At 39.4% G+C, this 23,783-nt stretch overlaps 1 protein-coding gene across 2 annotated transcripts in view; it reads left to right on the top strand.

Annotated features, from left to right (window-relative positions):
* Positions 1–22,445, top strand: part of GLI2 (GLI family zinc finger 2) — a 308,719-nt gene extending 286,274 nt beyond the window's left edge. For both annotated transcript variants that reach the window (XM_058195532.1, XM_058195522.1), the window contains 4 exons: positions 259–423; positions 5,258–5,539; positions 10,537–10,873; positions 15,940–22,445. In XM_058195532.1, coding sequence (XP_058051515.1) covers positions 259–423; positions 5,258–5,539; positions 10,537–10,873; positions 15,940–18,287 — 3,132 coding nt within the window. In that variant the 3' untranslated portion in view covers positions 18,288–22,445. The remainder of the gene's footprint in view (positions 1–258; positions 424–5,257; positions 5,540–10,536; positions 10,874–15,939) is intronic.
* Positions 22,446–23,783: the final 1,338 nt, after the last annotated feature.

Here is a 23,783-nt window from a genome sequence, read left to right as displayed (position 1 = left end):
GCATGAAAATTGTGCATGAAGAGAGCCCCACTGAGTGGGTTGGTCTTAAAAGTACAAGCACCTGCTTTCCATCAGTTGCCCAGATTACAAATTGCATTAAAAAAAGGGGGGGAAGTGGGGGAGGACCTTTTCTGTCTCAGACTCCTCATGAAAGCTAAGATCTGCCTGGGATTTATTCTCTTCAAGAGAGATTAAAACCAGATGAGATGGAAAAATGCCTCCAGCTGATTAACACTCCAGTTTTCTTTTATTTTTTAGTTTGAAGGTTGCTCCAAAGCCTATTCACGGCTAGAGAACTTAAAGACACACCTGAGGTCACATACAGGAGAAAAACCTTATGTCTGTGAACACGAGGGCTGCAATAAGGCCTTTTCCAATGCTTCCGATCGAGCAAAACACCAAAACAGAACACATTCCAATGAGGTAGGGAATGTCTTTTAATCAAACTTTTTTTTTCCTATGTTGATAATAATATGCAGCGGTTATTATAATCATAATCAACCATAGTGACTTTTTCTCATATATTGTGCTGGAAGGGCAGATGATGTTTGTTTAATACCTGCACATTTTCTCATATAAATTGGGACAGATTGAGTATTCCTCCTGCTCAATTTTAGTTGGTATATTTGAGAAATAAATTCACCAAGCTAGCCTCTGAGTGCCTAAAGCTAAATGAAAAGGCTGGCCTTGGGAGTGTGTAGGGGCTGGCGCACAAGACAAATGTTGTGTCGTCCTCTTTGCTAATTAAGATCCATTATTAGTAACTGGGGATGGTCAGGAAATTACATTTATTGTAACAACATGTGATGGTCTGCTGCAAATGGCTAATGCTGAGGTTGAAACTTATATTACCACTAATTAAGCAAAGGACAGTAAGGGGAAATGCTCCAGAGTTCTGAAAAACCGCCGGGACTGGGTAACATTAATTTATAATCTAATCGTAAGTATACTTTATAATGAACAAGTGGAACAATATAAGCAGAAGATTTTAAAAGTGATATCAGATTGGGAATCATTGTCAATGATGTACCCCAGTGTTTTGCTTTTGAAGCTCTTTTGCCACCTCACTGTTTCCTTTGGAACAAATATTTTTCTTAACAAATACCATCTCGTGTTTGTTATGTATAGCTTGAAGGCAAAAGACTGTGTTGGTGGCAGAAGGCTACCAACAGCAGGAAGTGGAGCCATCAAAACCCTTTATTAAGCAGGGGAAATTTTGCCCCCTAAGAAAGAGGAGTGGAGACAGAAAATTAAGATAACCCATAGTTGTAGCTGCACCCCAAAGTAGGCCAATGAGTCAAAGTATTCTAGTCTGCTTGTAGACAGCTCACACCTAGCTAAGTAGATTTACCAAGAGGCAACTCATTCTCAGATGGGATTATTATTTATTTATTTATTATTTCAACTTCTATACCGCCCTTCTCCCGAAGGACTCAGGGCGGTTTACAGCCAACTAAGAACAACAAATACAAAAATTAAAAACAGATTTAAAAGATTAATTTAGATAAGCTGAAAATACTAAAATACAGAAAATACTAACAACTATTAAAATCCCCATTAAAAACTATTAAGCCAGTCCTGCACGATGGAATAAAAGAGTCTTCAACTCACGCCCGGAGGTCAGGGAGTTGGCGTATCCCTGGGGGTAACTCGTTCCAGAGGGCTGGAACCCCCGCAGAGAAGACTCTCCCCCTGGGGGTCGCCAGTCGACATTGTCTGGCCGACGGCACCCTGAGGAGACCCTCTCTGTGGGAGCGCACTGGTCGATGGGAGGCCACCAGTAGCAGGAGGCGGTCCGGAAGTAACCCGGTCCTAAGCCATGGAGCGCTTTAAAGGTGAGAACCAACACCTTGAATTGCACCCGGAAGGCAACCGGAAGCCAATGCAGCCTGCGCAGGATAGGTGTTATATGGGAGCTTCGAGCCGCTCCTTCAATCACCCGCGCAGCCGCATTCGGGTACTCTTCAAGAGGAGCCCCATGTAGAAAGCATTGCAGTAATCCAGGCAGGAAGTGACGAGGGCGTGAGTGATTGTGCATAGGGAATCCCGGTCCAAGAAGGGATGTAACTGGCGTATCAGGCGCACCTGATAAAAAGCTCCTCTGGCGACGGCTGTCATATGTTCTTCTAACGACAGCCGTGCATCCAGAAGGACACCTAGATTATGAACCTTCTCCGTGGGGGCCAAAGATTCTCCCCCCACAGTCAGCGATGGCCTCAGCTGATTATACCGGGATGCCGGCATCCACAGCCATTCGGTCTTGGCTGGATTGAGCTGGAGCCTGTTTTTCCCCATCGAGACCTGTACGGCCTCCAGGCACCAGGACATCACTTCAACGGCTTCACTGGGGTGGTTTGGGGTGGAAATGTACAGCTGTGTATCGTCAGCGTACAGATGACACCTCACCCCAAAACCACGGATGATTTCACCCAGCGGCTTCATATAGATGTTGAACAAGAGGGGCAAGAGAACCGACCCCTGCGGCACCCCACATAAGAGGTGCCTCGCGGTCGATCTCTGCCCCCCTGCCAACACCGTCTGCGATCGCTCAGAAAGGAAGGAGGAGAACCACTGAAAAACGGTGCCCCCACTCCTAACCCCTCCAGCCGTCGCACCAGGATACCATGGTCGATGGTATCAAAAGCCTCTGAGAGATCTAACAGGACCAGGGCAGAGGAACAACCCCTGCCCTGGGCCCTCCAGAGATCATCAACCAGCGCGACCAACGCCATCTCCGTGCTGTACCCAGGCCGGAAACCGGACTGGCACGGGTCTAGATAGACAGTTTCATCCAGGTACCGAGGAAACTGATGCGCCACCACACTCTCAACAATTATAAAACTCTCAACTCTCTTTCTTTTCTTTCTCTCTCTCTCTTGCCTCTTTCCCTTTCTCTCTCTCTCTGTCTCTTCTGGTGTTATTTACAGATTTCTCTTCCCTCAAAGGCAAGGCTGATGGAAGCTTCAAATTGACCTTTCTTTCTTTTTTTTGAGCAGATCCAAATTATTGTATAATTTTCTCCCTAAAAAATGATGCTTGGCTTCTCATTATTATCTCTTTAGGCACTTAGCAAAGGCATTTGTTTTGTCAAATGTTTTAAGAATGTTGCTAGTTTAGGGTTAATCTCTATTTGTTTTGTGCAGAAGTTGTAACTGTTATGTTATTGGATTTATTTGCACATACCACTGCATGTCCATCAAATGAGATGGATGAAATGTAAACAACGGAATCAGTTCAGGGGCTTTGTGAGAGGAGAAAGATAAAACTTTCTAAGTGGGTTCAGAAGACAGATCACAATAAAATAGGAACATCTTAATAAAGGAGTTTCTAATCCATTTTGGAATAGTCTCAACCATCTTTTGTGTTCTGATAATTGGGATTTGCTACCCGAACTTGGTTTTAAACATTTTGGTTCAAAGTGCCCTTTCTATTTTCAGTTTATTTAATTATTTTAAAAATCGTAAATATTTTAAATAATAAATATTATTTAATGATAAAATATTATTTCACATTTTTAAACTATCCATCTCCCTTACAGAGAGACTAGCGTGCCTAGGTCCTACCTATAATCCTATTAAGGGACTGCATAAGGCAGGGATCTCCATCCGTGGCAACTTTAAGCCTGGAGGACATCAACTCCCAGAATCCCCAGCCAGCTCTGGGAGTTGAAGTCCTCCAGGCTTAAAGTTGCCAAGGTTGGAGACCCCTCACATAAGGGCCATTGAATGAATATAAGGCACTCTTCTTACCTGGGAAACTATTCTTCTGATCTTACCTATCCATCTTAGAAATGGGTGAATTAGCTAGTAGGATTTTACACTCCCTTTATATGGAAAGCAATATCTAAATCAGAATTAAGGAAAGTAGAAAAAGTATTTTGCACTAAAGCTAAGCAGTAAATTAGCATTCTTTGGATGGTCTCCTTCTAAGATCTAATGGAAAAAGTGTTTAAGCAGCCCGAAGCAGAATGTTGCATGAATCCAGCCTTTCAGAAAGAGATACCAGAACTGCTGAAAGCAGATTTGAAAAAATGCATTTGGGTTTGGAGGAGGGGGGGGGTCTCTTTTCTGCCTGTATGCTTGCTTCTCTCTCCAACCACAGAACCGAACACTATTTATTGCTGCTGTGGTTATCAGTGGCTCAAATTTTCAAAGTGATTGCATCATCTTCAAAAATCACTGTGGGGCTTTGGATTTCACTCCACAGCATAAACAGCTACATGTTTTGACAGCAGATGGAGATGTGGGGGAGGTCTGATGGGCTACAAACCCAGTTCAGATTGACTCCTGGTTTTCTGTAGAACAGGATGTCTCTCTCTCTCTCTCCCATCAACCACCCAAGGCAATTAATTATATTTGAAAAGAAAAGTTGCCCTAAAGAGATTTCTTGCACATCCCGTGCTAATCTTACTAATGCAATAACATGAACAAATGGAAATCGGTCCAAAGCAATTATTGGGCCAAGTGTTAAAATGCTTTGACAATTCACAATTTCTCATTTTCAGTTTGAAGTTTCCATACACAGGATTCTTACACTGGAACCATCCTTTCATTGATTATGAATAGCTAAGAAGAATGAGGAGATCCAAAGGAAGGCCACATCGAGACTGTTTGCAAACCAAGCAAATCTGACAAAACGAACTATCTACTCCTAAAGTGTTCCTCCTTCAGCAACATTAAAGTCCCAGATTGTAAAAATACACTTCTGTCTGGGTTGGGATAGTATCTATGATACGTACACAAGTTGCTGTATATTTAAAACATATCAGCCCCATGTCACAAAATAACAGAATAATAGAGTTGGAAGGGACCTTGGAGGTCTTCTAGTCCAACCCCTGCTCAGGCAGGAAATTCTATACCATTTCAGACAAATGTCCAATCTCTTCTTAAAAATTTTCAGTGTTGGAGCACCCACAGGTTCTGGAGGCAAGTCCTTCCACTGATTAATTATTCTGACTGTCAGGAAATTTCTTCTTATTTCTAGGTTGGTCATCTCCTTGATTAGTTCCATCCATTGCTTCTTGTCCTGCCTTTAGGTGCCTTGAAGGATAGGTTGAAACATATATACACCCGTGGTACCTGTGCTTTTGGTTTTTCTTGCCTAAATGTAAAAAAAAAAAATTAGCTTTCTCACATACTTTTATTAGCTTTCTCACATTCTCACCATTTACTCTCCACAAAACTGCCACTAAACTACATAGCTCAGCTGTTTTTATTATTATTTTGATGAATCACTTCAGCTTTGTTACTTTTGGCAGAAACCCTATGTCTGCAAGATCCCAGGATGCACCAAGAGATACACAGACCCCAGCTCTCTCAGGAAACATGTGAAGACAGTGCATGGACCGGAAGCCCACGTCACCAAAAAGCAACGCAATGACATTCACCTGAGGCCACCTGTCCTTAAGGAAAACAATGACAATGAAGCAAGTGCCAAACAGAGCAGCCGGTCTACTGAAGAGCGGGCTGAGGCAAACAGCACCACCACAGGCACAGAGGACAGTTTACAAGTCAAAACGATAAAGACAGAGAAGTCTGTGGTAAGAGAAGCACTTCCTTTCGTTGACTTATTGACAGCACTGTATAATATGTAGCAAATAGATCTTAACTCTTTCTCCACCCCACCCCCAAACACAAAGATGTACGATCTTTTCTGATCTCCCAGTTTAGATTTTGCCTTAGCCCAGCTCCAATTTTTTCAGCATCCTTTTTGCACATCGAATTTAAAACTTCCTACATCCACAGACCTGTATAATAGATATTTACAAGCATAAGCCAAACAAAAGGTGAAAAATTAACATTTGGAGTTTCTCTCCGAGAATGGGAAAACTCTTTTTCCTGATGAGTGAAACAGCAGACTATTGTTTACATTACACTGTGATTAAAATTTGATAGGATTCCCAGGAGCAAATCCATGAAATACAATTGTCCACCCTCAGAGAGATAATATTTTGAATTTTAATAACACATAAAGCTACAATTTCCAGAGTATTTGTCTTTTGTACAAAGACATTATTTTTCTGATGCCTATGTTCTACGCAAGACCATAATTATGCTCTCTCCTAGTATTGTCCATCTGGTTCTCCAAACTATTATGAAAAGACGGTTTGAAGACTCAGTGTGAGAAGCTCCAAACCACAATTCAGATGTAGAGTTCTATGCTCCATTCTTGACACATTCCCCAAATTATACTGTCTCTAAATATCCTAGCAAAGTTGTGATAAACTTTCCTACTCCTGTGACAACTCACCTCAGCATCTGCTCTGCTTTTCTTGCTGTCCTCAATTGTTGCTCTTTATTTGCAGTATTTAGTGACACAAGCAGGCATACTAACTTGGAAATTTCAGTATGAGGACAGGAACATTTTGCAATGAGAAGATAAGCTGAAAAAAAGCTTGTGTCTAATTGTGCTCTTCATCTTAATTTTGACTAGAAGTTGGTGGAGTTTCTCTCCTCTAGCAAGAAAGATGGAGAAGAAGACATATTGCTTAAAATATCAAATAAAGATTCTTCTTCCCAACAGAACCTATGGAGGAAGCCCATATTTGTATGTGAATGAATGTGTGTGGCCTGGTCTGGCTTTATTCATCTGGCTAAAATATGGGCCATGGCATGTTCTTTCCAAAGTAATCAAAAGTAAAAAAAAAAAAAACCTCAACCACTATTTTTTAAAATAATATTGACATTTATTACATGAGACTAATAATATTGACAAATATTTAAACCATTTATGCAATTACTCTAGAATCAATCAATTCTTCAGAATACATTGATTTTACATGACCAGATGACAGGTGGTGAGGCTGAGAATTACGTACGTTAAATTCATTGCAAATATGATTTAGCAGCACTATGATATACCAGAAATTGCATTTGAATTAAATATAAAACCGGGATACATTGAACAGGTATCCCTAAGAAAATGTCAACCACAAATATGAAGTGCATTACGGATGTTTAAATAAGATGTACATTTTTAAGGGTAGTGATAATATAGAGAGCTACATTTCACATTCTGTATATTTGAGTGGTACGAAATACCATTTCAGGACATCTGGGTGAAGGAGTGAAATTATTTCTGGAACTGGATGCTCTGAAAATATTTATTTTCTGATCCCTCATGATGAGATGTCAGTACTGATTGTGTACCAAGGCATATTGTCACATTTGGATTCTATAAAGTGCTATATACATTGACCGTTGTGTAAAAACAGGTTATAAATGTGATGTTACAGACATTCAAGCAGTGTTTTCTCTGTGCCGTGGCTGTTGCTAATCTGCCATTATTATTTTTTTTGCCTCATGTCTTGTTCCATCAATAACCTCAACCCTTCCCCTTTGTGTTGTCTGCGTTCTAACAACCTGTTCTTTCTCCTCTCTTAACTTTTTCTACTCAACTTCACAAGGACAGTCGGTACTAAGGTGAGCAAATACCCTGTCTTTGTCAAAGTCTCTTACAAAAGACATAATGTGCTTTGTCCTGTGTGTGTGTGGCTAAGCAAACCAGCTGTGTGGTTGGTCTCCGTAGAGTTCCTGCAGGAGCTATGATGGCCTGTTTGGAAAAGCAGCTATAGTTAAGTATCTCTTACAGTGGTCTGCAATTCTTTCTCTCTCATCCTTTTTATGTTTGGCATTACACAAGTAAACTAACTATCCTACTGAAAACCCACATCTATAAAATTCATTAGATAAATCCTCCCTGGTCCAAAATTTATGGGGGAGTGGTAATTCCTCAATTCAAGACACGGTGTGGAACAGACAACCGATTCTCTTTTGAATGAAATTTTCAGCTTAGGATACACTATAGTATGAAATATGTGCTTTTACAGAAATAAGTACAGGTAGCTGTCGACTTACGACCGCAATTGAACCCTAAATTTCTGTTGCTAAGTGAGAGAGTTGTTAAACAAGTTTTGCCCCATTTCATGACCTTTCTTGCCACAGTTGTTAAGTGACTCACAGCAGTTGTTCAGTTAGTAACACGATTGTTAAGTGACTCCAGCTTCCCCATCGATTTTCCTAGTCAGAAGGTTGCTAAAGGTGATCACATGATCACAGGAAACTGCAATGGTCATAAATATGGACTACTTGCCAAGTGTCTGAATTTTGATCATGTGACCACGTGTGAAAAACTGTCATGTCACTTTTTTCAAAGTACACTGTAACTTTGAACGATCGCTAAATAAACTGTTGCAAATTGAGAACTACCTGTAGTGCCACCTGCCATTTATATATGACATTTTAAGAAGTGGCAGAAATATGATTCCATTACTGTGTTCATGTTAGCCAAGTCCCTCTTGTTATAACAACATTATGTTTTGAGCCACAGTGGCGCAGTGGTTAGAGTGCAGTACTGTGGGCTACTTCTGCTGGCTGCCGGCTGCCTGCAATTTGGCAGTTCAAATATCACCAGGCTCAAGGTTGACTCAGCTTTCCATCCTTCCGAGGTTGGTAAAATGAGGACCCAGATTTCTGGGGGCAATATGCTGACTCTGTAAACTGCTTAGAGAGGGCTATAAAGCACTGTGAAGCTGTATACATGTCTAAGTGCTATTGCAAAGTGCTAGTATAGCATTGGGCTGGAAGTACATTGCCAGCATCCTCTTGCTAGAACATTTCACCTTGACAAAAGACTTCTTTTTCCCGTCCATTTACAAATAAACTTTGTTCATAAGAAAATCCACTTTGATAAATAAAGCATAGTAGACAGAACCGCCTGTTTAGCCCTCGGTAACAAATATTGTGCTAAAAAAAGAGAAAAGTCCATTCAACTCAGGGGTTGTTACCTAGACGTCCCAGTCTATAGCCACAGAGGGCCAGCAATCATAAATCACGATGCCATGGGTCAGACAGCAAAAGAAAACGAAACAGCCTTCCTTTGAGGGAGCCAACACAGGACATTTAACTTTTATTGCAGATAAATTACTTAATGTGAAATGTAATTCCTAATAAAAAACATTTACCAAATTCAAGCCTGCAAATCATGCCCTTATCTGCTTATAAAGACTGTCAGCCAAGCATGCTGCTCGCCTTTGAAGCAAAAGGCATATATGGTGCCTAAAGCATTTCAGGTTTGATTCTGCCGCAGATAAACAGGCACATTGTAGAAGGAGAAATCTACTCAGGTTCCAGGTTTATCTGACAGAGGCATCAAGAGCTTAACTTCTCTTGAGAGAGCACGTATAATTCTTTGCTAACAAAAAAAAAAGAAAAGAAAAAGAAAATGCACCCCCCCTGGCTTTTAGCTCCCTGCTGTTTACATACCACTGCTTTAAAAAGTCATAAAAATCAAGTAAATCATTTCAATGGCTTATCTGATGGAAAATCCTGTATCCATACTACAGTGCCATCCCCCTTGCCGGCAATAATAGGCACATTGATTTATCAGGTAATGAGGATTTGTTTACCTCAGAACAGATCTGGCTTGAATTAAAATTGCAATGGACTTGAATACACCGAATTTCAGTAGTGAAGGCAGACTTAAATTTTTCTACAGTTCTCCCTCTCCTGCTAATTTAAATCTGAGAATATTTAATACGATACCTAAGCTTACGTCAATAAAATATTTTTGTTTATTCAAATCTGTAATAGCCGCCCAACTCCAATGGAATTTGGGCAACATACAGGATCAAAAACTGCATAAAAACAAAATATAAAACCACACGGACAGCTCAGACTAAAACAGCGTTAAACACAGATCTATACAAAACACACGCACGCACACACACACACACTAATACACTAATCCCAGACCTGAGATCAAAACAAGGTTTGAAGAACACAATCTGAACTTTTCAGAAAGAAAAATTAAAACTTTCTAGGATAAACAACACAACTCTTAAGATGGCATGCCGCAATAGGCACTGTAAAGCTTTCTGATTTCTTTTTTCTTTGTCTGCAGGGGAATTCTTTAATCAGTTAAATCGCTTTTTTTAAAAAACCCACTTAAATGGGTTAAGAAAGTCCTCCCCCTACCCACTCCCTGGTAAGATTTATTTTCTTGGGCCCTGAAAGCATCTATAATTTATACCTAATTTCTGACATATTCAGATAGAGACCAGAAATATTTCAGCCTTCTCAATGCTATTTTTTCCTTATTTTCATTTAGCCACACTGCAGTTTAACTTAAGGCACTATTAACTCATGGGATTTTTGTCAACACATCCCAGTCCAATATATTTTGTGACGATGTCATGGACCAGTCACCAACTTCAATCATTTGGGTCATCACAGCTAATCAGATTAAATATAATATGGGAAAATGAGGCAGAGGAGAACACAAAGAAGTAAGACAAAAGGGAAAAACAAAGATGTGCCAAGACACGAAGTAATAAAAGGATGTCAGAGCATCCTAAATGTTTAGCAGAATAGTATATTTCCTAGGAATTCATTTGGTTGTCTCGTTTGTGTTAATTTTGCGGTGAATTGTGAACTGAAGCCACTCTGAGTGCACCCTTAGTTTATAGAGCTAACTAAGAACACTAGGGGAAAATCTGGAATGTCTTCAATTGGTGGTGTTTTTCTTTGCTTCTTTAAGATGTATCAGTCCAGTCCTGGTGGCCAATCATCATGCAGTAGCGAACCATCACCCCTTGGGAGCATCAACAACAATGACAGTGGAGTGGAAATGAACATGCACAGTGGGGGAAGTCTGGGGGACCTGACTGTGTTGGAGGATAATACTCCTGTTGTGGACTCGACAGTCTCATCTGGCAACTCAACTGTCAGTCTTCAGCTAAGGAAAAACATGACAGCAATGCAACGCCTTGAGCAGCTTAAGAAAGAGAAGCTCAGGACAGTGAAGGATTCTTGCTCATGGGCAAATCCAGCACCACAAGTCAAAAACAGCAAGCTGCCTCCCATCCCAGGCAATGGTAAGTCAGCCTACTATTTGATATCTATCCAACAGTGTTTCTGAATATCTTTCCTCTACTTAAAACAGTGCTGGAGGCTTAGCTGGGATCCAAACCTATAAGATGAGCGAAATAGCTATACAAACACCCAGTGGTAAAATCCAATTTTTTTTTTTACTACCGGTTCTGTGGGTGTAGCTTGGTGGGCGTGGTAGGGAAAGGATACTGCAAAATCTCCATTTCCATCCCACTCCAGGGAAAGGATACTGCAAAATCTCCATTCCCACTCCAGGGGGAAGGATATTGTAAAATCTCCATTCCCACCCCACTCTGGGGCCAGCCAGAGGTGGTATTTGCCAGTTCTCTGAACTACTTAAAATTTCTGCTACTGGTTCTCTGAACTACTCAAAATTTCTACTACCAGTTCTCCAGAACCTGTCAGAACCTGCTGGATTTCACCCCTGCAAAAACCCCTTCTCTTGTCTCTACTTCTGCATCACATTGTACTATTGCTTTTGTGCATTTTTTTTGTGCATTTGGTGTTGTGACAACCAGTGCATGAGAAAGAAATCCAAGAGTGTAGGCCAACTTGAAAGAGAATGTGCTACAAATTTTACCTAGACAAAATAGACATTCTGTTCCAATGTTCAATATTCCAGTCTCTTCTGCCCTCTTGAAAAGTAATGTGCAGGTTCATACTTGAAACAGAAAATGGGGATGTGCAACCAGCATCTCTTCTGATGTCTCAGTCTTGAAAGAGATAACATCTTGCATTATACTTGAAGGTTTCTTGACTTGCAGAAAATGAACAAGGATATTGGGATGATAGCCAGTTTTGAAATATAGAATTATGATTTGAACAGATGTACATTTTTTTTGGGCTGTCTGATTTATGTACAATAAAATTAGTGCATTCTAAACACTTAGAAAGCAAAAAAATGTCAATTCAAGTTAGCCCAGTTAACCCATTCAAAATATGTCCCAAAGGTGCTTTTTCAGGAGGCAACTGGACTTTTTTGTTTTTCTTTGAAGATGTTTCGCTTTTCATCCAAGAAGCTTCTTCAGCTCTGACAGGGTAGTCTAGTTGCCTTCTGAAAAAGCACCTTTGGGACAACCATGATCTGAATGACTGAGAATCTCTACATACCATTCAAAATATGTACAGGTAGTCCTCACTTAACAACTAGTTGCTTAGTGATTGTGTTGCTTAGTGAAGTTATGACAGATTCCCCCCAAAAAACTACTTACGACCTGGTCCAGAGTCACATGACTACATTTTGGGCTTTTGACACCAGTTTTATTTATTTATTTATTTATTTAATCATATTTATATACCGCCCTATCTCCCGAAGGACTCCTTAAGAGCCAGTTGCAGTGTTCCACAATCATGTGACTATGATTCTCGCCCTTCTTTATATGGTTTCTGGCAAAAAAATGCTTATAGGCATACATGGATTCACTTAACAACTGTGGCATTCGCTTAATGACTTGTCACCCAAAAAAAAGTCATAAAATCAGACCTTGTTATGTGGGTGCCTTGATTTATGACCATTATGATTTGCAACAGAAATTCCAGGCTCCATTACAGCCATAAGTTGAGGACTACCTGCACAGTAATACAAATGACTAATACAGAAGTTCTCTAGGTCAGCAAAGACAGAACGAAGCCTACCTTACAAAGTTTCATCTTCTCAGTCTATCTTGAACAAATCTTCTAACCCTTTGGTAAATATTTTCTGGATCTCAGTCCATCACTCAGATGGGAAATTAAAAAGACATGAAGTTGGCATAGATTTTTTTAAATTTGGGGGATTCTTTGTTTGTGCCCTATATTTACAAGCACCAAAATGGCAGCTTACTGGAATATTATGGACATAAGAGGTGTAGATGAATAATACTATAATTTCAATGAAGAAATTAAACACCTTTTCCTAAATACCTCATATCCATGGTCTTCATCAGGGTGGTATTCATTTACCTTCGCTACCGGTTCACAAATGGGAGCGCGCATGCCTCTTCCATGCATATGCAGAGCCTTCTGTGCACGCGCAGAGGGTCAGAAATGGAACGTGATGATGCCCGGGCAGGTGGGCAGAGCCTCCCGCCACCGGCGCTACCGGATCATGCAATCCGGATAGAGCCAGCTGAATTTCACCACTGGTCTTCATGGTTAGTCAATTGTACTAGTTCAAACAACTAAACTTAACTTTGTTTAATTCTAACAGTCTGTTTCTAAAAATATTACCATTACATATTACCATGTAAAAATATTACAAACTTTTTCTTTGTTAATTCAATGACTCCAAAGCAATCAGTTCTATTACTGATTGTCATTGCTGTCTTTCCTGTGTTTTTTTCCTGTATGAGAATAGAGTAAAGTAAAGTAGAGTAGAGTAGAGTAGAGTAGAGTAGAGTAGAGTAGAGTAGAGTAGAGTAGAGTAGAATAGAGCAGAGCAGAGCAGAGCAGAGCAGAGCAGAGCAGAGCAGAACAGAACAGAACTGAACTGAACTGAACTGAACTGAACTGAACTGAATTCTTTATTGGCAAAGTGTGGTTAGGCACACAAGCAACAAGTGATAAATCATGATCATAATCATAAAATACAATCATCATAAATCTTTTTTTTATTTTATTTATAGTTTTTTCTTTAACATACATAATTGCTTAGTGAACAGTATATCGTCTGGATCAATTTACTTCATACACAATACTAATAACAATAATAATACTATTTAAGTATACATAGAAGTATTTTTCCAATGTCTAACATTTACGTATACTTAGTAATTGTAGTAAGTTATATTATGTGACAATACACATAATAATATTTTCCCAATTTTCAACTTCTACCTTCATTTTCTAATTCTTAATAAAATAAAACCCATATTAAAAGTTATTCTTATCTATCCATCATCTCTCACCCTTTTTAGTATTTCAACTCTTATTGACTTCTTGAGTAATCTTCCAACTTCTAACGTTTACGTATACATAGTAATTATAGTAAATTATATTAACTGGCAGTATGCATAGTAATATTTTCCCATTTTCTAATTTCTACTTCTGTTTTCTAATCTTTAATAAAACAAATCCCATATTAAAAAGTATTCTATCTCTATCCGTCATCTCTTATCCTTTTTAATATTTCAACTCTTATTGATTTTTGGATAGGTCTCCCATGCTCCTCCCTTGGGAACTTGTATCCTTTTACATCACTCATGTTTAATCTAAGTATTTCCCCTTCCTGCACATCTGCCTTTTGCTGTCTAATCTCTGAGACACCTATCAGTAACTCTGTCATCACTTCTGGGAGGTCTTTCTCTTTGCCCTCTTCTACCCTTTGACCTCTTGTGAGATAATGTACCTGCTCTATTTCAAGAATTTTTATATCTCTTTAGTCTCTTTATCTGCTTGTATCATTTGTTGATTTATCTCCTCTATTCTTTCCTCTACTCCTTCTGGTTTCTTCTATATTTTCTGATTTTTTTTTTCATTCTTCATTGTCATTTGATAGGAGTTTCCTAGTCCCACGTCTATGTCATGCATTATTTCAATCATCTCCCTATGGTTCCTTGTCATCACTTCCTGAATGCATTGAAGCATTAATAGTATTTCTTTTGGGAGTGTATTTGTTTTCTCTATTTGTAACATTTTACTCTATTTTAATGGGCTAGGATTACTCAGTAATCCATCAAAGTCCCAAAAGACCAAAAAATCAATATTAGAAAAATTTGCCAAATCCCTGGACTGTTCCTCAGTATCCACGATGTTTGTATCTACAAAGTTATCAAAATTTGTAAGTCTTATTTAATTTTTCTTCTTTCATCTCATAAGATAGTTCTATCATATAGTAATTATAGTCCCGAATGGCCCACCAAATTTTCCCATGTCTCAATAGTTCACAGAATCAGGTGTTCAGTTTCAAGGGCAATTCCTATTATTTATAATCCATGCTACTTTGAAAAATTTCAAAAGGCTCACCAATTACTCCCCAATTACCAAAAAACAAGTAGATAGAGAAGCAAAAACAAAAAGTCAGCCTTCCAGATGTTGTTTGCCTTTCACTTTGTGTCCTTTCTTCTTATCAATCCTGACTTTCCTTTCTTCTTTATCAATCCTGACTCCCCTTCCCCAGGTCTTTTCCAACCACATAATAATATAATACCTTCTTTCACCTGTGGATGGCATCCCAGCTCTAAATTCCAATATTAAAAAGAGTCAGAAGCTATCACAGCTTATTCTCAAAGTTCAAAAAATCCATTTTCTTTATACAATTTCCTCCAGCAGTCAGACAGTATTTCCAGCAGATTAAAATCACTTTTCACAGTACCAGAAATTCCAGTTCAGTCTTTCTATCTTTTATAACTTCATATTCTTCCATTAAAATTTCATTTCTCTTTTGGGTCTATAATTTATCTCCATGTGTTAATTCGCCACTTTCTCAGCGCTTCACAGTCTTTCAAGAATTCTTTTATTTAAGTCGAGTCTCTAATACAGAAGTTGAAAATTGCCTCACCCAGTTCCAATCCACTGTTCACAAACTGCTCCAGCTCATTTCTTTCTTCACTTGCCCCCTCGCTTGTCAGGAGGATGCCTCGGATTGAACGGAAGAGCCGCCACTCTCCCATGATCAGCAAGGGATCCCTCCTTTCTTCGTCACCCCTCCAGGGTAACTTTAGCCCCTTAGGGCCCCCCAACAAGGAAGAATTGGCCGGGGTCTCGGGGAGCCCTGCTATCCCGACCGTCTCACCACGACGCCAAACCAGAATAGCTCATCATAAATCATAAAATACAACACTCAGTGATAGTCATAGATACTAAATAAAAGCAAACAACATAAATTATAAGATACAATCTGGACAAACAATAGTTTTCTTTGCCCAATTTTGTTGGAAATAATTTGGAAGACAACCATGGTTCTTCCAGACCACTTTCCATTTTCCAACCTGTTTTATCTATATGTATGAGCTGGATAAGTATTCAACATGACGGTGATGATATTGTTTGTATCCAAGTATAATAATGGGATGCCTTTCTTTTTAATCACTGACCAATAATCTTACTTTCTCTCTTTCTCATTTTCTTTCAGGTTGTCTGCTGGACAATATGCATGGCACCTCTACAATGCTGCCTAACCCAAGGATAAATGAGCTGTCCATCAGTGAAATTACCATGCTAAACCAACTAGCCGAACGCCGTGACAGCTCAACCAGTACCATCAGTTCTGCCTACACAGTCAGTCGCAGATCATCAGGAATATCCCCTTACTTCTCCAGCCGCCGTTCCAGTGAAGCGTCTCAATTTGGAAATCGTCCTAACAACACAAGCTCTGCTGACTCCTATGATCCTATTTCCACAGATGCCTCTCGCAGGTCAAGTGATGCCAGTCAATGTAATGGGGTCTCTGGTCTCCTGAATCTCACACCAGCTCAGCAATACAGGCTGAAAGCTAGATATGCTGCTGCCACAGGTGGCCCACCACCTACACCACTACCTAACATGGAAAGAATGACCCTGAGGAATAAAATCTCTCTCCTTGATGATTCAGAGCCTGCTTTGGCTTCATTTCGTCTCCCTCCAGGGCCGAGGCGTTGTAGTGATAGCAATGCTTATGTGTATGGGGCATCGCCTGCATTCTGTCATGAAGTGTCTGGGAATAGTGCAAGACGGGCAAGTGATCCAGTAAGGAGACCTGCTGGAGACCCAAGTTCCCTTCCTAGAATCCATACTTTCAATAGCACCAATAGCATGAATCTTCTTCACCCTCATGCAGACAGAAGACAATTCAACCTTCCAGTCTTTCCGTATTCAGACAGGAGCCTTGCTAGGCATGTGTACTCCCCACGACCCCCAAGTATTAGTGAAAATATTGCCATGGAAGCAATGCCTGGTGAGACAGATAATTCTGTGGGAGATGACGATATTGTCCTACCTGATGATGTGGTACAATACATTAAATCCCAAAACAATGGGATTGCCACAGAGAACTCGTCTACAGGATATGGCAGTGAAATGCAAACCTTCCAAGTAAATGCAAAAGTGCAAAATAACAATGCATTAAACCAGCGCAGAATGGCTGTTCCAGATCTGAGTATGAACCATTCAACCTCTGTTGGTGGTGGATGCCAAATAAACTATGGAGCTAACTCTAATTTGCATAAAAATAACATGCCAGTCCAGTGGAATGAAGTTAGCTCAGGAACTGTTGATGTGCCCTCCTCTCAAGCAAAACAGCAGTTCCCTCAGCGGAACCTAGCTGTATTCCATCAGAAGCAAAATTTTGGTCAGTATCAGAACTTCAACCAACAGCAGTCACAGGTAGGCCAAAACAACATGAATGGGAATCTGCAGCAATTTGTGCAGAAAAATGCAAGCATGGATGGACAAAGGCTCAATTGCATGCATTTAAAGCAGCAACAGGTGAATCCAGATTCTGGTAACAACCTTGACCTGAATTCCCATGAGGTGTTCAACCAAGTTCATCAAATGCTAAATCCAAATACGCTGGGTGGTGATGTCACCCAACTTTCTCCTTCCTGTAATAACATGACCATGAAGCCTGCGTTCCACATTCATTCTCAGCAATTAGATAACGTGGCTAATCCCATTTCAATAGTTAGCAATGGCAGAGAATATGTAATGCACAGTCAAGACATGCAGGAACCAGGGTATCAGCAGAGCTTTTCATCTCAGTCAAGCCATATGAACTTCTCCATGACACAAGAGGATTTCCACCAAGCTTCTGCATTAATAACCTCAAATCAACCAAACTTTGAGCCACAACAGAATACAATCAGTGGACAGAGCTTCTCTTCCTCAATGGTACAACCACACCCTCCACCTAATCCTAATCCAGGAAACAAGCACCAAGGAGTCCGTGCTGGGCAGCAGTTGGGATACGTGAGAATATCTCACCCAACAAATGATGTGAGTTCAGGGCAGCAAAGGGCACACTCTTCCCCCAAGAGAACAACTGGTGTAGGATCGTTGCAACCACAATTTAACAATAGTATGAGGGAAGGCCAATTGATGCACTATTATGGTCAAATACATATGTATGAACAAAATGGGAATGTCAACAATCATACAGATTACAATGTCAGACAACAATGTGCGCTGAACACCAAACCAGCCACCATGCCTTCCCCTGGTGCTAATCAAGTTTCTAGCACAGTGGATTCTCAGGGTCTGGAATCTCCTCAGATAGATTTTGATGCTATCATGGATGATGGCGACCATTCAAGTCTGATGTCAGGAACCTTGAGCCCTAGCATCCTGCAGAATCTCTCTCAGAACTCTTCTCGCCTTACAACTCCCCGAAATTCTCTGACACTGCCAGCTATACCAGCTGGAATTAGTAACATGGCAATAGGGGACATGAATTCTATGCTGACCACCCTGGCAGAAGAGAGCAAATTTCTTAACATGATGTCTTAATGCATAAAGCACAAATGTACCTCTAGACATATCCAGATATTATGTGCTGGGCAACGTTATGAATGTGCTTTTCTTTTTTTAAAAAAAAAAAAGGAGAAGGAAAAAAAAGTTTCCATAGAGTAGGCTTTTACAAGTATTAAAACATATTAAGGGAATTCCAAGTAAGAAAAAAATATCTTTGTACAAACATGCATAAACTATATTAAAAGAAAAGCACTGAAAGGATGCACTTCTAGTATTATTTTGGTGCTTGTTTTTTTGGAGTGCTGAAAGATGCCACCCTCCTTCTTAAAGTGCTTCTAAAGTGTGTCACCATTTATAAAAGGTAGACACATTGAGAATCCTTTCAAAAACCTGACTGCCATTGCCACCCTCCCTTCCCTTGTTAGCTTGCAAAGGGTTAACGGTTTTTTTTTCAAACCATCAACCTCAAAATTAAATGGCACTTTGCCAGTTGTGGGACACTCAAAAGCCATGTGTTAAAATAATCAATGTTTCAAATGAAGCTTTACTTTTTGCAATCTTCTTTTGGCTTTCCCTTACCTATAGCTGCAAATATGTAATGCCTTGTCCTCCCCAGCTAGAGTTATAAATTTAACCATATGCAAAGCCATACTATAAATGCTTCACGCTTTGCTTATGACCAGTTGTGCATGCATGCGCAGACACACACACATACACACCCACACCCACAAAACGTCATTATTACAGCCAGTATCGCTCTTTGTATCTTGCAGCTTAGCTGAGAATCAGCTTTGAGGCGAAGTGCCTTACTGTGCATTAGCAGTTGAGACGTCTAGGCATCTGTTGTCCAATAATGTCAAATAAAGTGTGCATTGCCAGAAGCATATATAAAATTAAGGTGCATTTTTGTCAGGCAACACCGTGTTGCTAAAAAGACATTTGAGAGAGACACGCTGATGGGGAAATGGGAAACACTGAATGGCCTATTGGGTTTTGGTTTGTTTGCTTTTTCTAATCAGAAGCTATCATGGAGAATGTAGTGGAGGTTTGAAAACCAAACTAATTTAAAAATGTTGTAGGAAAAAAAATCCCTATCATACATGGTGTGAAACACAGATCACTCTGAGTTTCTATGGACTTCACTTTGGAATTGCTCATACAAAAAGAACAGTGCTAAGAGTTTTTTAAATATGACATAAAATGATGCTGCAGAAATATGTATGTTTTTATGTCATAACATTTGTTCATCCCTCGTAGTTAAGTGTTCTAGCAAACTGTTCAATTACACACTGCGTGGGCTAACTTAGCTCTGACTGATATGTCACTTTGGAGGTAGCCAACTGGCTTTGGTAAAAATGATCTTCTGTTTGCTTGGCCAGTTGTGATGTCATTGTGAGATTATAAAACTGCTCAGAGTTCATCGGAAAATAGGGATAGCACAGAAAGAAAATAATTTAAGCATGAAGTGAATAAATAATGCCAGGCGCCTCTCCAAACCCACTGTTGGAACTCTACATGGCATAATCGCTTGAAGGCTTAGTGTAACTGCTTTGAAGACCTTCCCATATTACCTAAGCATGGAGAAAACAAGGAGTTTCAACAGCAGTCCTTCAGAGAGGTCTTCTGTGTCTTTGCCATTGTGCTCAGATGAAATGGGGAGACCCTTGAAAAGCCAAACCTTCAAGATAGCACAATAAAGTAGTAGAATGATTCAGTGCTACATACTCATCAACCTGAGCTTATAAAAATGAACAGTGCTATTACAAGAATAGCAAATTTGTAGTCAGTATTATGGCATCCCAGTTGCCACCCAATTGCCATGTATTTAGCTAACATATACTATTTATATACCTAACCCCTCCAATAAGAAGAGATCATCCATGCCTGTTGTCCCCTCTCCCTTAAGATAATTTTTGGTGTTAGTAAGCAGCTCCTGCCAAAACTGCATGTCATCCCAGAAGTATTTGCACTGCAAAATTCATAAATTAATTCATGCAAACCAGTGGGGGTGCTTATGCATTTATCTAATAGAATTTTGGAAAGCATTATTTGGAAGGAGAAAATTATGAGATCAGACAATCATTAAGGGCAAAGATTCCAGCCAGGAAAACCTTGTGAAAAAAGTAGAACATGAAATTAGGCAGCTGCCAATTGCAATACAGCAGGGATGTCAAACTTGCGGTGTTACAGCGGTATCACGTGATATATCGCAACTTTTTTTCCCTTCACTAAACCAGGCACGGGCATGGCCCGTGCATGGCGCATTTGGCCCAAGGGCCGCGAGTTTGACAGCCCTGCAATACAGGGTAGGGTGAATATCAAATGTAAAAACCTTGGTGTACCAATGTTTGCATTTTTATAAAGGGGCTCACTAGTTTTGAGTTAAGGTATTCAAGCCGAAATCATTGGCACTGCACACCAACATACATCAGTATCTATCTAGCCAACATTTCTGGATAACTGCTGATAAAACCAAGTTCACTCTCTCCTATACAGCTTCTGCTTTTCCAAATCTGCTTCAGACAGTTGAAGTTTATCTAAAACGGGTTTGAGAGCACACCAAAAAGAGGAGACAAAAAAGGAAAGTCCAATTATCTCGTGTGACGTCAGAGCAGTGGTTCCCCACGTGGGGCCCACACCGATTTTTAATGGGGGCAATTTGAACCTTGTTCAAACCAAGTTAATGGCCTTTTAGGCTTCCTCCACATTCATTTTTTGAGTAAAGTAAGAATTATATGTCACAGGAGGGGCATCGGGATTTTAGAGATGCTTAGGTGGGACATGGCCAAAAAAAGGTTGGGAACCACTGCATTAGAGTTAGCTCTGTGGGTTTTATGGTTCAGCAGAATTATAAAAGCACAGCTGTAAAAGGATGGTGTATTATAAATTCCCCACTTTATATATTTATACATTTGATTAGAGTGACTTGTTTCATTATTTATTTTTGAACTTTAAAAAAGGAGCTGTAAACTCAGTTCTTTTTAAACAAAAAACAGGGGGCCCAAGAGTGTCTTTGCTCATATATTTTTTTTCTATCAGTATTCTGTATCAGAATCTGAACCATTTGCAGTGCCATTTATCCACCTTGTAGCCTCTACCTTGGAAATACACAATCCGGCAAACATTGCCAAGTTTGAGTCTGGTTAGGATGACTTGAATGTGGACCATTCTGGCTGTGTCTAAGCATATGAACATAAAGTCAAGCCAATGACACTTCTTCCTGCCTCTTTCCATACATAAAAGTATGGAAGTTTTGAATAACCGTGTTTACGTCAAGAAATGCCAATATATGAACTGGCTCTCACCTTAGCATAGGAATGTAAGTCCAATTTAATCAATAGCTGAATATAAGCAGGTGATGGATGACTGTCTCACAGCTTTTCCTGTGTCTAATGTCTAATGGCATATAAAAGGGAACTTTTTTCTCACATCAGAGCTTGTGGTGGCAAAATTTTCTGGATTGTACATTACCATATCCATTTCTTATTTGTTATCCTTTCCTTTGTCTGCATATTTTTCAATGTCATCAAGAAAAATCCCTTTGATTATGTCTTTCATCATGTTAAAGGTTAATCTGCAGAATATGTTTACTTAGGTGTCCCAAGAAAACCAATTTAGTATTCCAAAAATGTATTCTTCCTGGTTTTTTTTTATTATTCATAACGGACAATGGAAGACTTAAAAAAAGGTGAAAGGGAGAGATGACTACAGTAGTTCTTCTCAATACATCCGAATATTGCACATCTTAAGGCATGACAGGAAAGTGATTTTTTTAAAAAAAATGAATTCAGTTCTTTCAGTAGGATGACAGTGATGCTATCGGCCTACTAATGTGGACCTTTCAGATCTGTTCATAGGACCATTCTCAAGTGATAATTGTGTAGCATTGCACACATGATGTGGTTGTGTGACTCCCCCCCATCCCTGATAAGCATTAACAAATGCAAACACAAACAATTTGTCCATTATTTTCTTCAACTTGTCCATGGTGGTCTCCGTTTATTTACTGTAATAGTATTATAACAAACAAAAAAAACTGGCTCTGTATATATTCTGTATAGAAGGCATTCATTATTAATAAGAGTACTGTAGCTGAATTGTTCTGCCTTTATATCTCCAGGAGCTTTTTATCTGTTTTCTACATCGTACGGATGGCAGTCATATGCTAAAACTGTATATAAATGTTTTGTACATTAAAAAAAGTAATTTTTTTCATAATTTCTGTTTTTATTCATTATTGCTCAGGATGTGTCATAAGAGAAAGGCACAAACGTCTATATTGTTCCACATTACATCATTATATTTTATAAGCATTTGTCTCTATTTTAAACATTTGTATAGCTGACCATTTTATATCAAACACTGGGAAGCTCCCAATCAGCAATTAAAACAATATCAATAATAAAACAGCATATTAATATATTAAAACCCATAAACATTAAAAGTTAAGCTTTTGACATGCAGTCCATTATAGAATCTTGCATATGTTTGAGCTATTATTCTATACAATTATAGCATAAATCTGACACATAATTTACAACTCTTTGCAACTCAAAGAAGTAGTGCAAGATCGGAAGATGTGGAAAAACCTGAAAAATTCAATTGCCAATGGATAACTGGACTGAATGAATATCATCATCATCATCATAATCGTCATTATACAAGCAGCTCACTAGGCTGCTGCTATTGGCTGCAGCTCCTTATTCTGAGAAATCTGGAGAAATGGACAAAATGGGGATCCCTTCCTGTGTATTTTAATATTAACAGAAGGGGCAAAAATTCTGCCTAGTGACTGATACATTTTGCCCATCTTTGTAAGTCCTCTCTCTCAGTCCATACATCATTTTAAGACCTACTGTGGGTTGGATATGCATTTGAAATCATTTATTTATTCCTCCATATTGTATGAGAGATCCTCGGCTTTTCTAGAGTAAATCCTGTTAGAATTAAAGTCTATGCAAGCAAACTATATTTTACTCAATGATGAATGAATAGCTATCCTGATCAGGAAGAACAACATAACATTGTTCCAAACCTAAAAATTGCTAATGTAACTGCAACACCTACTCATGAGGCCACTGTAAAAATACAACCTTATTTTACATCCGACATATTGGAAGGTCTTGTTTGAGGATGGACTTAAAATAGTCTTTTCTTCTCTTCACATTCACTTCTCTGTCTGCATAATACAACTAGCAATGCTCCTTTGATGTCACACAAAATTAGTATTGCAAGTAGACCCTGGTGGTAGGCTTGGTCTGAAGCTGAAGGTAACAAGGGCCTGACTCTGCTAAAGCAAACTGGATTTGTTGTTTTATTGTTTTATTCCCCTTTTTTCAGCTTAAGAGATGGGGGGGGAACTTCCCAAGTGATGGGAAAGGAACTGCTTACAAAAACTCATGGTGAATCCAACCATGCATTGCCTATTCTAGCTATTAGGGAGGCAAGATTTTTTTGCCATTATATGTGATTTGATCCTTTCAGTGCCATGGAACAGATACTCCCCCTGAGGGATCTTCATGAAGTGGGCAC

Source organism: Ahaetulla prasina, chromosome 1, assembly GCF_028640845.1.
Source record: "Ahaetulla prasina isolate Xishuangbanna chromosome 1, ASM2864084v1, whole genome shotgun sequence".
In the NCBI taxonomy this organism is placed as follows: domain Eukaryota; kingdom Metazoa; phylum Chordata; class Lepidosauria; order Squamata; family Colubridae; genus Ahaetulla; species Ahaetulla prasina.
This window is presented reverse-complemented; position numbering and strand designations above follow the sequence as displayed.